The 14,637-nt window shown below is 38.0% G+C and overlaps 2 protein-coding genes across 2 annotated transcripts; one reads left to right on the plus strand and one right to left on the minus strand.

The window, feature by feature from the left end:
• Positions 1-5,495: 5,495 nt before the first annotated feature.
• LOC110758674 (uncharacterized) lies at positions 5,496-5,852 on the minus strand. The gene has a single exon (XM_021960584.1). The coding sequence runs from the start codon at positions 5,850-5,852 to the stop codon at positions 5,496-5,498; it is 357 nt and encodes a 118-aa protein (XP_021816276.1).
• A 1,716-nt stretch (positions 5,853-7,568) lies between these two features.
• Positions 7,569-12,105, plus strand: DDB2 (damaged DNA binding 2). Its single transcript, XM_021960650.2, has 11 exons — positions 7,569-7,937; positions 8,025-8,115; positions 8,240-8,367; positions 9,078-9,200; positions 9,335-9,423; positions 9,563-9,683; positions 10,158-10,249; positions 10,544-10,673; positions 10,827-11,075; positions 11,162-11,358; positions 11,516-12,105. Exons 1-11 carry the CDS (start codon positions 7,722-7,724, stop codon positions 11,736-11,738), a joined length of 1,659 nt encoding a protein of 552 aa, XP_021816342.1. The 5' UTR covers positions 7,569-7,721; the 3' UTR covers positions 11,739-12,105.
• The last annotated feature ends 2,532 nt before the right edge of the window (positions 12,106-14,637 follow it).

Raw genomic sequence — 14,637 nt, forward strand, 5'->3', positions numbered from 1 at the left:
ATTTTGTGACATGTGGGTAAAAAATAATTAAATAATTTTTTAATGAAAATTCCATTTTTTTTTCTGCAACTTTTCATCCCCCTTCCTTACTCAGTTTCTCTACCCCTTTGCCCTCGCTCTCCACCCTTTGCTCTACATCTTTTCTCCCTCTGTTTTTTTATTTCCCACTGCCACCTGCAAGAAAAAAATATAAGATATACAGTTGCTCTCCATCTCTAGATCAATGATGAGTTTTCGCATAATCTGAGTTTTACAGACATAAGTTTTACAGACATAGCATGCTGAAATTGTCTATTCTAACTCTATTCCTTTCTCATTTCAGGCTTCCCATAAAGCTTTTGTATATGGGTCAATGTGGATTCTATACCTACAGCATTGTTGCCCTCTTTACATGGGAGACTTGAAGGAAGGATTTCTCAGTGATGACGGGTCACCATGTAATTATTGTTCTCATGATTGGGTTCTCATACATTACGAGGTATTTTTCAGGTTTTCTGCGAGCACAATAATATGTTGGTACCACAAAGCAGATATTTAGCAATGTGCATTTGTGTGGTATGGAGGATCTCATGCAATGACTTTCTTTTCATTTTTCGGCCACTTGTAGCTTTTTTCGGATTGGCTCAATCATTCTTGCCATGCATGACGAGAGTGATGTATTTATGGAAGCTGCCAAGGTTTTCAAGTATTCTGAGAAGGAGCTTGCCGCAAGTGTGTTATTTGGATTTTTTGCTGTTTCGTGGCTCATACTGAGGCTAATATTCTTCCCTTTCTAGGTTATAAGGTCATCAAGGTCAATACAATGTTACTGATGCTCTCCATCTCTAGGCAACTTTAAGGAAGGGGGATGAAAAGTTGCAGGTGGCAGTGGAAAAGAAAAAAAAACAGAGGGAGAAAAGATGGAGAGCAAAGGGTGGAGAGCAAGGGCAAAGGGGGAGAGACTGACTGAGAGTTAAGGAAGGGGGATGAAAAGTTGCAGAAAAAAAAGAAAGAATTTTCATTAAAAAATTATTTATTTATTTTTTATCCACATGTCACAATGTGATTGGACATGTGGGCTCCACTTATCTTCCACATCACACTTAACAGAGTTTATAACGGCAAGGACCATTTGTGATAAAAAAAACCCAAACGTCAAGGACTATTAGTGTCACAAAAAAACCTCAAGGACCATTCGTGATAATTTCGTAAACGTGAAGGACCATTTGTGATAAAAAGCCTAAAATTGCATTTAATGCTATATTGTAATTTTAAATTGTTAATGGGGGACAACATGATTATGAAAAATGTGCATTTAATGTTGGCTCATTTTCCCGAACTTTCCCATAATGAGTAAAACAAAGCCCAAGCGGGGACAAGGGCTTCACTTTCCCTATACTTTCCCACATGCCAGGCACCCATTTACCATGCTTGGACTTACCAAACATGGAAAAACAATTGATTTCTCATCCCCAAGCCTCCTTTCCCTTGAATCAAATGGGGCCTAAAGGAAGGAGAGTTTCTCACACACGCATCACCAAGATGTCATGCAGATTCAAACTTGAAATCAATGATTGCAAATCAAGATCCTTTTCCACTTAGCTAGACCCATTGGCACTTTAGAACATGCAGTTAAACAAATTAGCGGAATACACTATTAAGTCAAAACTAATATCAATATTATCTCAAATTTAACCAAAAATTCAATACATTATACAAGGCCCAAATTTCCCATTCATGTGTAACTCAGAAAGCCTCAGTACAATTAATATTGAATCACTCACTCTTACTTCATGATCATAACTTGTATCAAATTGAGGTATTCATAAACTAATTTCACCCCCCACATCCATATGGTCAATACACTAGTACTATTCTTAACGTTCTCCTTAAACCTGACCCTAACCCTAATTTCTTATCAACATCATCACAATCACTATCATACTCATCCTCTCTACTATCACCATTTAGTAGGTCATTGTCATTATTACCATCTTTGATATCATATCACCATCACTTCCTCCTCCTTCCTCCCCTTCCTATATTTTTACCATCTAGCGAAATTATGAAATGGGTTCTCGGGGACACTCTTTTTTTCTCCAAACACAATCTATGGGTAATGTTTCTTGATGATGTACGAAGGAACCAATAGAACATGTAAGCAAAAGCCTATTTCTTGTTTTTTTTTTTTTTTTTTTTTTTCTCGTTTTGACATATAATTATAATTATTCACTTGTCTAATTCTTTTTTCTTTTATGTATATTGTGTTGCCATGCTATGCTCCGTTAATTAAAAAAATGGTTCCTGAAGATGACCATTTTAAGGAAAAATGGTCAGAGATACTCTTTTGGGCGGTCATTATTGAGTCCCAAATATATAACCAGAACGTACAGAATATATTTCTTGGAATAATGCCAAACAGTAGAGGAATGACAGAATAGATTCAGCCTCATGTCATGTTCCAGAAAATGAGCCTTCTCTTAATGGGAGAAATGTTCCCATAATCTCTTTCTCATAAATCTTGAACGAGTTTGTATGTTTTTTTGCTCAAATTAACACGTAATTGACTGAAAAATAAAATATCTGCAATGCCCCATTGATGTTATGATGTTTCCAAAATTGATTGCAGATATTTTTCTAATGAGAGGTATTAAGGCGTAGGAAGGAGCATCGGTCCACCATGAGGCATTGGGTCTTTTGTCTACAAAATAAAAACCCCAATAACAAATGGGCATAGTCAACGAGTTCATCAGCACATGTTTGGGCTCCTCAGATACGCCCGGCTAAATTTTCATTCCCAAAGTTATTTATTAACCAAAGAAACTCACTACATATAAATTTCTAATTTCAACTTATCGAACTACCACCGATTTGATTCTGATGAGGATACGTAGGCAATCTAGAGGTTCAATCTAGATGCAACCACATCACCAAATCAAATCCCATGTCTGATTGATTGTCTTCAGGGGAGGAACATGTAAAGGTGTATAATTTGGTCTCACTACAATAAAATTTCACACTATGTACTGATAGTTTTCCAGCTCATTTTATTAAGTTCGACACTAGTTAGAAAAATGATACAAACAAAAATGTTAAAGTCGCACATAGTGTGGGTCATTAAAAAAATGTCTCATTCGGAAAACAAGAAGAAAAGGAAACAAGTGAAACAATAAATTAAACATATGCGGGAGAGGCTCAACTAGTTGTAAATTAATTAAGAGCCAGCAGATTTCCTATTAGGGGATAGATTTCTGGCCACAACTCAATTACAGATGTTAGCAATTAAGTGAGGAACAACTTTCCGTTTCGAGTTTAAACTACCATTTACCCCAATTGATGTTTAAATTTCTTTGTGAATCTGCTATTCAGGACGTTTTTATTTTAATTTTATTTTCTGCTCTAAAATGAGGGAATGGCGAATGGATTCAACACAAAGAGTTGACTTCGAGCATTTCAAGTGGATCTGATTGACCTCTTGGATGGAGATGATGATGATTAAATACCTTGTTTGCTGTGATTTAGGATTATCCCCTAATTTTAAATGTTATTTTAAATAAGTTACCATATTGTTCCTAAAAAAGAAAGAAAGATTAAATAAGTTACCATGGACCAACTTATTCCATTTGCAAGATGCAATGCATCGGACGCTCACAATCAAACCTGTCAACTTTGCCTTCGTACCGAAGTCCACGTGTTCGTTTCACGGTCAGTTCAATTATCTTAGAAGGTTAATTAACCTTATTTCGAGAAAAAGGACGAAAGTTAATTAATTGGTCAAAGAAGAGAGGTCTCGCAAATCCACTAGTTCATATTTCATTAATATCTTACCCCCATAAAATGAAGCATAACAAAGGAAAAAAGAGGAAGTTCAATCTCCTCAAAACTTGGCTAAAATTTATTGCAACATAACATACCATTTTGTAGTGTTTATCTCTCTCCTCACATGACGAGTCACGTGTGGAGAGAGATATACAGGAAAAAATGTACACCCGATTACGTGTCACTCTCTCTTCGAAATCCAAACTAACCATGCATGCCTGAAATGATCTTTTGTAATTAAAATTTTCATGAAGGAATGATCAGCTTTAATCATCAAGATCTAAAGTTTTGAAAGCCATAAATTTGTCCATGGTCAAATGAATCCAAGGCATTAGTTTGAATTTTGAAATATCGAGTTTATGAGAGGTTTATACTAACATAATAATTTTGCAATAAAGATTATTTGAGTGTAATCAAAACTGACACACACACTCATGCTCTATTCAAATCTTAGTTTATCATGCCTGCATCTTCCTAAATAGCACACGCATCAAACACCAAAGGAAGGGTTATAAGCCAGATGTTGAATTAATTTGAAAAAAAAATATAAGAGTGCTGCTATTTCCACCCCTGTCATATTTCCCCACCCACCTTATCTTCAAAATTTTAGAGACAAATTTACCCATTTGTAAAATGACTTTTAAGGACTTAGGGCAAAAACATGTTTCACCCATTAAGAATTAAAAAAACTGAAAAATAAAATAAAAAGGAAAATTAAAATTAAAATTAAAAAAAAAAAACCTAACGCATTTTTGTTTTGCACTCTTGAGTCAGCCGTCACAACCTCCTCTGTTGCCTTCTCAATCTCATCTCATCCACTTCATTGGTTGGAAGATAAATTTTGAATCTTCATAAAAGTAATTGGCAGTCTATATTCCCATTATATTACATATACCTAAACAGTGTTTGCCTTTTTTTGAACGATATTTTCATTCTATCTGTATGGGCTTTTTGCTTCAAACATGTTGCTTTCATGGTGGATTACTGGGCAAGTGAGTTGTTCAAGTTTGTATGGGAAAAAAGAAGAAGCAAAAATTCAGCAGCCACCCACCCAACTACAACGCTGAAATTTTAAAGAACAGAAAGAGACCTTTCAATTTGGAAAAAAAAAAAAACCACCTCTCAAGATTTTCCGAAGATGAAGGAACCAACTTGCTTCATGGTGGAAGATTGAATGAGCATTGAATAGTCGGGGCAGGGGAGGAGAGAATGAAGAGTAGAAAGAATGAGAAAAAAGAAAAAGAAAAAATAGAATTAATAATTAAAGGGTATTTTAAGAATAATGGTGGGTGGAAAGATAGGATTGTGTTTTTTTAAATTTATATGGTGAGTGGGAAAATAGAACAGATGGGTGGAAATAGCAGCACTTCAAAATAATTACCCAATCAAATACATGTACAAACACATCGACTATTTTTATTCAACATTTTCGTAACAATACAAAAGATCTGTGGATGGAAATACAAAAAATATAAATAAATAAAAACCTAGGATCTAATCAAACTCAAATCACGCACTGTGTCGGGCCGACCCGGTGTGAGCGGGGATTAGTCTGGATTGTGATTAAGGCTTAAATGTGCCACCCATAATTGGGGCCCATCCAGGACCACCTCGCGGTTCAGACAAAAAAATAATAATCACACACTGTGTACTACAGGAATTAAAATAAAAAACAACAACAGCAAACAACAATAAATCTAAAGCTTAAGAGACAAATCTAGGCCAGCAGCATCGGTTTCGGATGTTGGAGGCTCGCGGCAAATAAGATCACTAAGGATTGGCCTGTTTATTCCAAAATTCGAACTCGGACCACCAAAGTTGCGAACATCACCGATTTCTTGATCAAACCTTGGAGAGCTGCTAGTTCCTGGAAGCCCTAATATTCCACGGGGAGCATTAGCATGAAGGCCCTCCAGGTTGAGCCTATAAATAGTGGATTGGAAGTTCAAGAGGCCTCCAGCCCTAGATGACCATGCCCCAGAACCATGGCCAAATAGCCCGAAGCTGGGGTTTGAGGACCATGGATAAGAGGGCTTGTGAATCATGGAATCCATCCTTACCCCAAGAGATCTATTGAAAGATCCATGGAGAGAGGGTGATAAGAGACTTGAATATGGGTTGTAATAAGAAAATGGTGAATGTCCCAAGACAGCTCCCATATTTTCAAGTTCTCCTTGCCGCCTTTTGGCCAACGCGCGCTCTTGTTTGTGAGCGTTTTGATGCCCTCCCAATGCTTGGGAAGTAGAGAACTCCCTCTTGCAAAAGTTGCATGTGAAAACCCTAGGTTGAGATCTTTTGTCATCACCACCACGTGGGTTTTCATCTGTGGTTTCGTTGGGTTGAGAGTACCATGAGACCGGGTTTGATGAGTCTGGGTTGGAAGAACCCATGTTGGAAGGGTTGAACAAGCTGAGTTCAAGCCTCTCGACGACAACGACCCTAATCCACAAGCAAGGTCGTCGTTGCAAAGCTTTAAATCAAGTCGGAGCCGAGAACTTGGTGATGGCGACGATGATGATTTGATGGCTGGTGGTGGCGGTGGTTGTTGTGGGGGTTGTTGAGTATCATCGTCATCAGAATCATCAATGACAATATTCTCTTTCAATTTCATCTTCATTAAGATTTTCAAGGCCATCTTTTTGTGTTGGTGGTGGGCCATCCGAGGTGACTGAGATGTTAGAAGCCTCAGAAGTAGGAAAAAAACTTGCCTGCACCGGGGATAGGACTGTAGTCCTATCCCCCTCCAATCGCAGCCTGCCACGTGTCCAACTTTGTCAGAAGTAACGCTTAGACGTTTTACTCTCGATTCTTCTGCCATCCCGATCATAGAAATTTTGGGTTTGATGAAAAGATTTGGGCCATCAACTCCTTTTTATTAAGTGTTTGAATTAATGCCTTATTGTTCATGTTTGGAAAGAAATCTCATTTTGTTATTGTAATATGCACTATAATAGCAAAGGATTAAAGCGATGAGTAGGCTTTTCATGAGATTTGGCTTTATGGCCAAGCTTCCCCCCACAATAATTATATCATTTACTCCATAATTTGCAAGTACCATATAATTCCGACTAATTTATTTAGATATACTTGTCAATCTTCTATTCTGAGTTTTCATATAAGTGGCAATCAGTGCATTGACTTTTTAAGTAGCTTTATAATTGAAGACTAAAATTTGATATAGGAAAGCCTGAAATTAGTTTATGAATACCTCAATTTGGTGAATGATAATTTTGAATCGAGAAATTAGATTTCGGGGAAAATCGTGTTATTTTCAAACACAAAAATAGTTGACAAATCTCATCGAAAAATAGTTTGACAAAACATGGAAAACGACAGTCTCTTGATCCTCTCGTCTTCCTTTGTCAATTTGTTCCCTCTTTTATTTCGACCTTTTTTTTTTTTAGGTGAGACCCAAGGGTATCCACCGCCGACAACAGTGACTAATTCCTTTTATTTCGACCTTTTTGGGCATTCGTGTCCCAAGAGCTTCGTTTTGTAATTTAATTTTCCGCATTAAAAAAAGAAAAAAAGACAGTCTCTCAATCCCCTGGTATGACATGACAGTCGTGCCAACAAACCAAGCGGCAGATAGTGAGACACGTCTTCTCCCGCCACGCTCTAATTCTGTAAGTTCGGATATACCCTTATATTTTAATACAATTTCCACATCGTTCTCCTCCCTGGTTGTCTGTTCGAAAGTGTAAAAGCTTTCAAAACTACGGACGCCAATATCAAAATATGGAGGATACTTTAGTAAATTCAACTCTCTCCCGTCTTTCGAAGTTAAAGTCGGCTTCTGTCCCTTCGCTTCGCCCCCAACTTCTCGCTCGCTCTCTCTCTCTCTCTCTCTCTCAATACTCTCTGTTCCAGTGCTCGTTCCTCTGGTCCCCTTTTTTCCACCCCAGTATCCTTAACTTCCGAAAATGCCCCCACAAACTAGAAGAATGGCGTTCCCGAAGGTGGTTATTGAGAGAGAAACGGACTCTGAGCAAAGCTCATCCGAAGAAGACGAAGCAGACGTAGAACAAGAGGAAGAGGAACTGTTGGAGAGCGAAAAGGAAGGGAAAGTCGAAGAGGCTTTGGATGAAAAGAAGAAAGGGAAATCACCTATTACGATTAGTCTGAAGAAAGTTTGCAAAGTAAGGTCCTTTAACATTTTCTACTTCCGTATTGGGTTTTGGGGTTTTGGGTTTGTTTTGAATTTTTTTTTTTGGTGGTTCATTTAGGTGTGCAAAAAGCCTGGACATGAAGCTGGTTTCAAAGGGGCTACTTACATTGATTGCCCAATGAAACCTTGCTTTCTTTGTAAAATGCCTGGTAATAACTGCTAGAAATTTGTTACTTTATTGGGCTGGTCTTGCCTTTTTTTTTTTCTTTTTTTTTTTTTCCCTCTTTTAAAGTTTAATTCTTTGAATTTCTATGTGGGTTTTGTGAATTAAAGGCCACACTACAGTGGCATGCCCACACCGAGTGGCTACCGAGTATGGGGTCGTCCCAGCACCCCATAAAAGTACCCGGAACGCGTTGGAGTATATGTTTGAACGCCAGATTAGACCTCGTGTTCCTCCAGTAAGCCTCAAGTCAACTATCTGCTTGTGTTTTGTGTTAGCTGAGATTTTATTGGTTTTATAGTTGCAGCATATGGATATGATCCGGAAACTGTGTAGTTTTAATTTTGTTGGATACCGCATTGTCTCTGAAGCATTTGGTGTTACTAGCTTGGTTGAATCCATGACAAGGAACTCTTGGTGCTTTCTTATTGGTTTCGCTTTTGAAATTATTACTATCATGTGAATCAAACGCAAGTGAGCATGTAATGTTTTGGTGAAATTATGTTTTTGCATTTGTTTTCATGGAAACTAATTGTATGGCAAAGTTTGTATAATTTAACACTATAGTGAATTATTCGATTTTGGTGCTTGGTTATTGAAATTTGATGTTAATAGTGTTTCGAATTAGCCATGATGCCCCCCACCACCCCCCCCTAAACAGTGTATATTTAATTTTTTATTGCAACTTGAAGTGGTTGTTATCTGTTTTGCACATATTTTCCTGGTTTCTTGGCATTGTTTCTGTGTATAAAATTTATGCATTTAGAGACTAAATTCCAAGATGAGTAATTTTGTTATTGTTATAGATCCTTGATGATTTTCAGGATCCTCATAAAGTTCTACCATTGATTTGTATATATTTTATTTCTGGGATACTATACTGTCTTGTTTTGGGCATTCTCTGTTGCCATTGGTATATTTGTTATAGTTTCTATTTTCTTCTTATAGATCAAGCCAGCATATGTGATCCCAGATCAAGTAAGTTGTGCAGTTATCAGATATCACAGTAGACGGGTAACTAGCTTGGAGTTCCATCCAACAAAAAATAACATCCTTTTATCTGGGGATAAGGTAAGTCTCGCATATAGTTTTCATTGTGACTTGATTTAGGTTTATTTTACTCAAGAGTGTGATTGGTTGATGATGGTTAACCTTGGCACTCCCTCCCTCTATCTTTCTGTCCTTCTTCTTGCTTTGTTGTAAAGAAAGGACAACTTGGAGTCTGGGATTTTGTCAAAGTACACGAAAAGATTGTTTATGGAAATGTACACTCATGTATACTCAACAACATGAAGTGAGTTCTCTACCTGGATATGAATTTATATATGCACTTTTATAAATGTAGAATATCTGTTTGCATGCACATGCATGTACTAATTTATGTTGATTTTATTGTTTACTTGTTCAAAAATTTTGCATTAAAATTCTTGTAGGTTTAAACCCGCAAGTGATGATACAGTCTATGCTGCATCCTCAGATGGAACCATTAGTTGCACTGATTTGGAGACTGGAATTTCAGTATCTCTGATGAACCTTAACCCTGATGGATGGCAGGTAATCATTTTTTAAACTCTTTTCTCGCTGTTAATGATGTACGTCAAGGAGGAGCGTCTGAGCTTCTATAACCTGGTGTTTTTTGAAATCCAAAAAAGTTTGAAGGATGCCTACCTTAGTTAATAGTTTCGATATAAATACATAACTTTGTTTTAACTCGAACTGTCGCATCCTTGTTTCTGTTGCCCAATTTGAAAAGTTTGTTGTACCAATGTTCATCTTAGTCTTATCTACCTTAGCTGCAATGATCATTATTATTATTATTATTTAGGAGTAGTAGTAGGAGTAATATCATTATTTTTATTATTATCAGTATTGCGACAGTTTATTTTTCTTATTCAGACTACAAGGACAATAGAAAATATTGAGGTCTAGCTTGTGTTTGGTGAACATTGGAGGAAGACTAACTTATTTTTGCATCAATTTTTTCAATTTAATTTGGTAGAATGTGTTATATATGTGATCTGATTGTAGGGGCGAAACAGCTGGAGGATGCTTTATGGCATGGATATCAATGCAGAAAAAGGTGCTGTGCTTGTTGCTGATAACTTTGGTTTTCTGTACTTGTAAGTACTGTTTTTGTTTATCTTATGTTCTTAACTAAGAGAAAGAGATGTACAATCGCATAATAAAGAGAAAGCAACTAATGAACTGTTTAGTTCGTTGGTACAGCGATCCATCGTTTAACATGTGTTTCCATTCTTTCCCTATCCTCTGTCTGAAGTTGTAGTTTTTGGTCCAGCAATCATAATAGTTATATTCGTTCCATAGATCATTTGGTAAGATATGCGGTGCTTCCTTTGCTTTCTTCTGGGGGTTGGTTGATATATTGTTTGGTTATTGATTTATTTTATTGTTAGGGTTGATACTCGCTCCAATGACCCAACTGGGAAGCCAATTTTGATCCATAAGAAAGGTAGCAAAGTTGTTGGACTCCACTGCAATCCTGTTCAACCAGACCTTCTCCTGAGTTGTGGAAATGATCACTTCGTAAGCTTTTTGATTGAATTAATTATTTGAATTATTTATGGACTGCTTGGTTGTCTGGCTTTCTCTTCAGCCTAAATACATGTGTTTCCTGTCTGTTTTCTCCCATATGGTAAAATATGTAAGACTTCAAGTGACATGGTTTCTACTCCTTAGGCTCGAATATGGGACATTCGTCGAATCGAAGCTGGTTCTTCCATTTATGACCTTGCGCACAGCCGTGTTGTTAACTCTGCATATTTTTCTCCAGTGTCTGGCAGCAAAATTCTTAGCACTTCACAGGACAACCGTCTTCGTATATGGGACTCCATATTTGGCAATATGGATTCACCAAGCCGAGAGATTGTACACAGTCATGACTTTAATCGCCATCTGACTGCTTTCAAAGCTGAATGGGATCCAAGGGTGAATATTTCGGCTTGAATTATTTTTCTTTTGCCCTAAGTTCTTTTGTTTCATGTTTTGGATATCTAATATGCCTTTTGGTTCAGGACTCGTCAGAGTCCCTTGCAGTTATTGGTCGTTATATAAGTGAGAACTATGACGGAGCTGCCTTGCATCCCATTGATTTTATAGACGTCAGCACAGGACAACTAGTTGCTGAGGTCATGGATCCAAACATCACTACAATCAGTCCAGTGAACAAGCTACATCCGCGTGATGATGTTTTGGCATCTGGAAGTTCAAGGTTTGAGCACTGTTACGCTCATCGCTAATATAAGTTGCAGTTTGTTCAGTTTAACAACCGAGGATCTTTCTTTTATGGTCGTATAGGAAATTAGTTTCTGTTAAAATGTAGATTACCAAACTTGGAATTCCCTACAGTAACCATGTTACTTGTTCAGGTCACTTTTCATTTGGAAGCCGAAGGAGAAGTGCGAGCTGGTGGAACAGAAGGATGAAGGGAAGATTGTTATTTGTGCTGGAGCTGAGAAGAAGCGGAACCGGAAGCTTGGGGATGGAAGTGATGATTCTGATGATGACAAGTTCCGCCCCAAGGGCAAGAATTTAAAGTCCAAAAAATATGCTTTGAAATCAAGTCAATATACTATTAAGGTTAAACGCTGATCTCACAAGAACGTAGTCTGATATCTAATGGTGCAGAAATTTTGTTTTCGAGGTGGTGTTGAGGTTTTTCATCCGCCAAGCCTGTACAAATAAACCAACGTGTTCACCCCTCCCAGTGTTTCTTCGACATAGCATTACTAGTGCTTTAACATCTCACTGCCTTTTGTAAACGCCTAAGAAGGTGAATGACTGAGAGGAGAAGTTATTTTGTCCATGAAGGTCTTATGTGACCCTCTCTCAGAGTCAGGTGGACCATGTGTGCGGGCCCCACCTTACTGTGAGAGGGGGCTGTAGGACCTGCCCCATACAAGATGTTTTCTTTCGGGAGGGCCTACAATATATATTGTTCTATTGTGTTGCTGCTCAAGGTCCTTTTGCATTGTATTATTATGGCAAGCAGGTTTGTGTTCCACCTTCTGGTTATTCATGTTTAGATTGTAGTAATTTACCTGGCTGTGGAGGGCAGATGATGATTGATTATTGTCACACCGAAACAAGAACTGCTAAATTGGCTGGTTTTTCTTCAAATAGGAAAAAAGGGTAATCTTTTGACTGGTGGCGTGTTTATTCAGCTTTAAAAATGCTGCAAAAATTTGCATTGGCTTTTTTACTCTTGCATACTACTTATTGGTGGTCACCAAAGAAATGTGCTTTGTAACTTGGAAACGAGAGGGCACAAAAGTGAGCTCAACTTAGTGCGGGCAGGGCGGCATGTTGTTTACTGTGTTTTGATGGTGACTGTTTCCTGCTAAGTGTCGTCGTACTGAATCATCCACGTTGAAAGCATAGTGTGATCAACTGTGCTGCTACAAATAATGGTATACAATTCAGAATGTTATGTTAGCATTAAAAAAAAAAAAGCAAAAATGATAAGATACCTTCAGTTTAAGAAAATGAAAATGACCATATGTAAATGATGTTCAAAAGTAATGTTTTAGAACAATGGGTGTTAGTTGGATTGGCTCCTACGGTACATGTGTGTGTGAGTTTCCCCCCTCCCCTACTTAAAAAGAAAAATACAAAATAAACAATAGAATGCCCTTGTAATTAAAGCTCCTACGGTACATGTCTAGTTGATGTTAATGAAAAAGAAAAACCACATTTTGAACTAACATATGTAGGGGAGAAAGACGAAAGTAGCTCCTACGGTACATGTCTAGTTGATGTTAATGAAAAAGAAAAACCACATTTTGAACTAACATATGTAGGGGAGAAAGACGAAAGTCAAATCTTGACGTGTAATATATATAGTTTTCATTCTTAGTAGAAAAATGACATAATGAGGTGTTAGTTGGATTGATCGAGATTTTTGGTGTGCTCTCAAGTGATTCTGGATTTAAGTCCCCATGAGTACGTGTGTGTAAGTTTTCCCCCCTCCCCGTCCCTAACTTTGACCCAAAAAAAAAATGCTTGAAATAACATGTATACGTTTGTATTTAATCAAATCATAACTTGTCTAAATTCATTATTTTGATTGGTTTAATGCATCATTTGGGTGGAGGGATTTGAAATGCTAAATTTACTACATAAACAACTACATTTGCAAAAACACATGGTAGTCGAATAATTGGCAAAAAACCCTAGTCACACCATAGTCCCCTTTCTTCTTGCCGACAATCAACCACAAGGAAGCTAAGGAGGGGGGGTAAGGGGGGAGGTGGCCACTGCCCCTCCTCCCCTTCGCCCATCTTCCCCTTCCTCTTCTCATCTCCCCTTTCTTTTCTCCCATCTTTGCCCTTTCTCTTATCCCTTCTTCTCCTTCCCTTCCCCTCTCCAGATAGTCTAGATCTGTTTGTTTTGTTTGGTTGTTTTTGCAGTATTTTAGATGACTGGTGTTGTCTTTGTCTCGACGGCAGCAACAGTAGTGACACTAGATTGTGTCTCTCCTCGGGAGAGTTGTGATACATGATGGCTGATGTTTTGTCTATGTGTTCATGGCGGTGGCAGCAACGACGCTGGTGGTAATTGTTGGGCTGTGGTGCTATTCCCTACTTTGCGCCGACCAAAGAACTATGCTTGGTCATAGGAGGTTTCTTTATCAGGTTCTTAGTTGAAGTGTAGTGCTTCTCATGGATCCTTTTACTGTTGTTTCTGTGTTCCTCCTCCATGTTCTCTCCTGGTTTCTGCTATGGTATGCCTTGCAGTTTGTGTGGGTGTTAAAGGACGATGATTTTGCTTGTAGAAGGCTTTTTTTGATAGATGGGATGTTCTGCGGTCCTCTTATGTGGGTTTACTATTTGGGGTTTTTGCGGTCCTCTTATGTGGGTCTATTGTGTTGGTCTCTAGTTGCGGTTCTCGTCGGAGGTCTTTGTGTTAGTTTTTGTTTTTGATTTGTTCTTTTATTGTAACGGTCCAAAGTGACTTGAATTAGACTCTCTTGTTAGTCCATGACATGTGTGGTACTTTTTCCTCCCTTGGGGTTTGTCCTAGGAAGGTTTTAACGAGGCCACTGTATCATGTCGCTCTTTGTACGTCTTTGGTTTTATGAATGAATTCTCTTTCTAAAAAAAAAAAAAAAAAAAACTACATTTGCATATATTTTTTTTTAGTCTAAACCACGAGGTGGTCCTGGATGGACCCCAACTATGGGTGGCACCTTTAAGCCTTAACCACAACCCAAAGTAATCCCCGCTTACACCGGGTCGGCCCGTAAGGGGTAAAGTGCTGGCCAAAGTGGTGACTCCATACGAGAGCAAAGATCGAACCCCTGACCTCTCTTAAGGAATGAGAGTGCTGAACCACTCACACCAACCACTTTGGTTACATTTGCATACATTTGAAATTACTAGATGTAGTATAATTTGAAAAATGGATTCCGAGCCTCTGCATTTAGGCTTCCTGCATTTACCCACAATTTGAAAAACTTTCTTTCTTGTGCAAATCTTGGTAAACATGAATT

Source organism: Prunus avium, chromosome 6 (genome assembly GCF_965620075.1).
Source record: "Prunus avium chromosome 6, drPruAviu1.hap1.1, whole genome shotgun sequence".
In the NCBI taxonomy this organism is placed as follows: Eukaryota; Viridiplantae; Streptophyta; class Magnoliopsida; order Rosales; family Rosaceae; genus Prunus; species Prunus avium.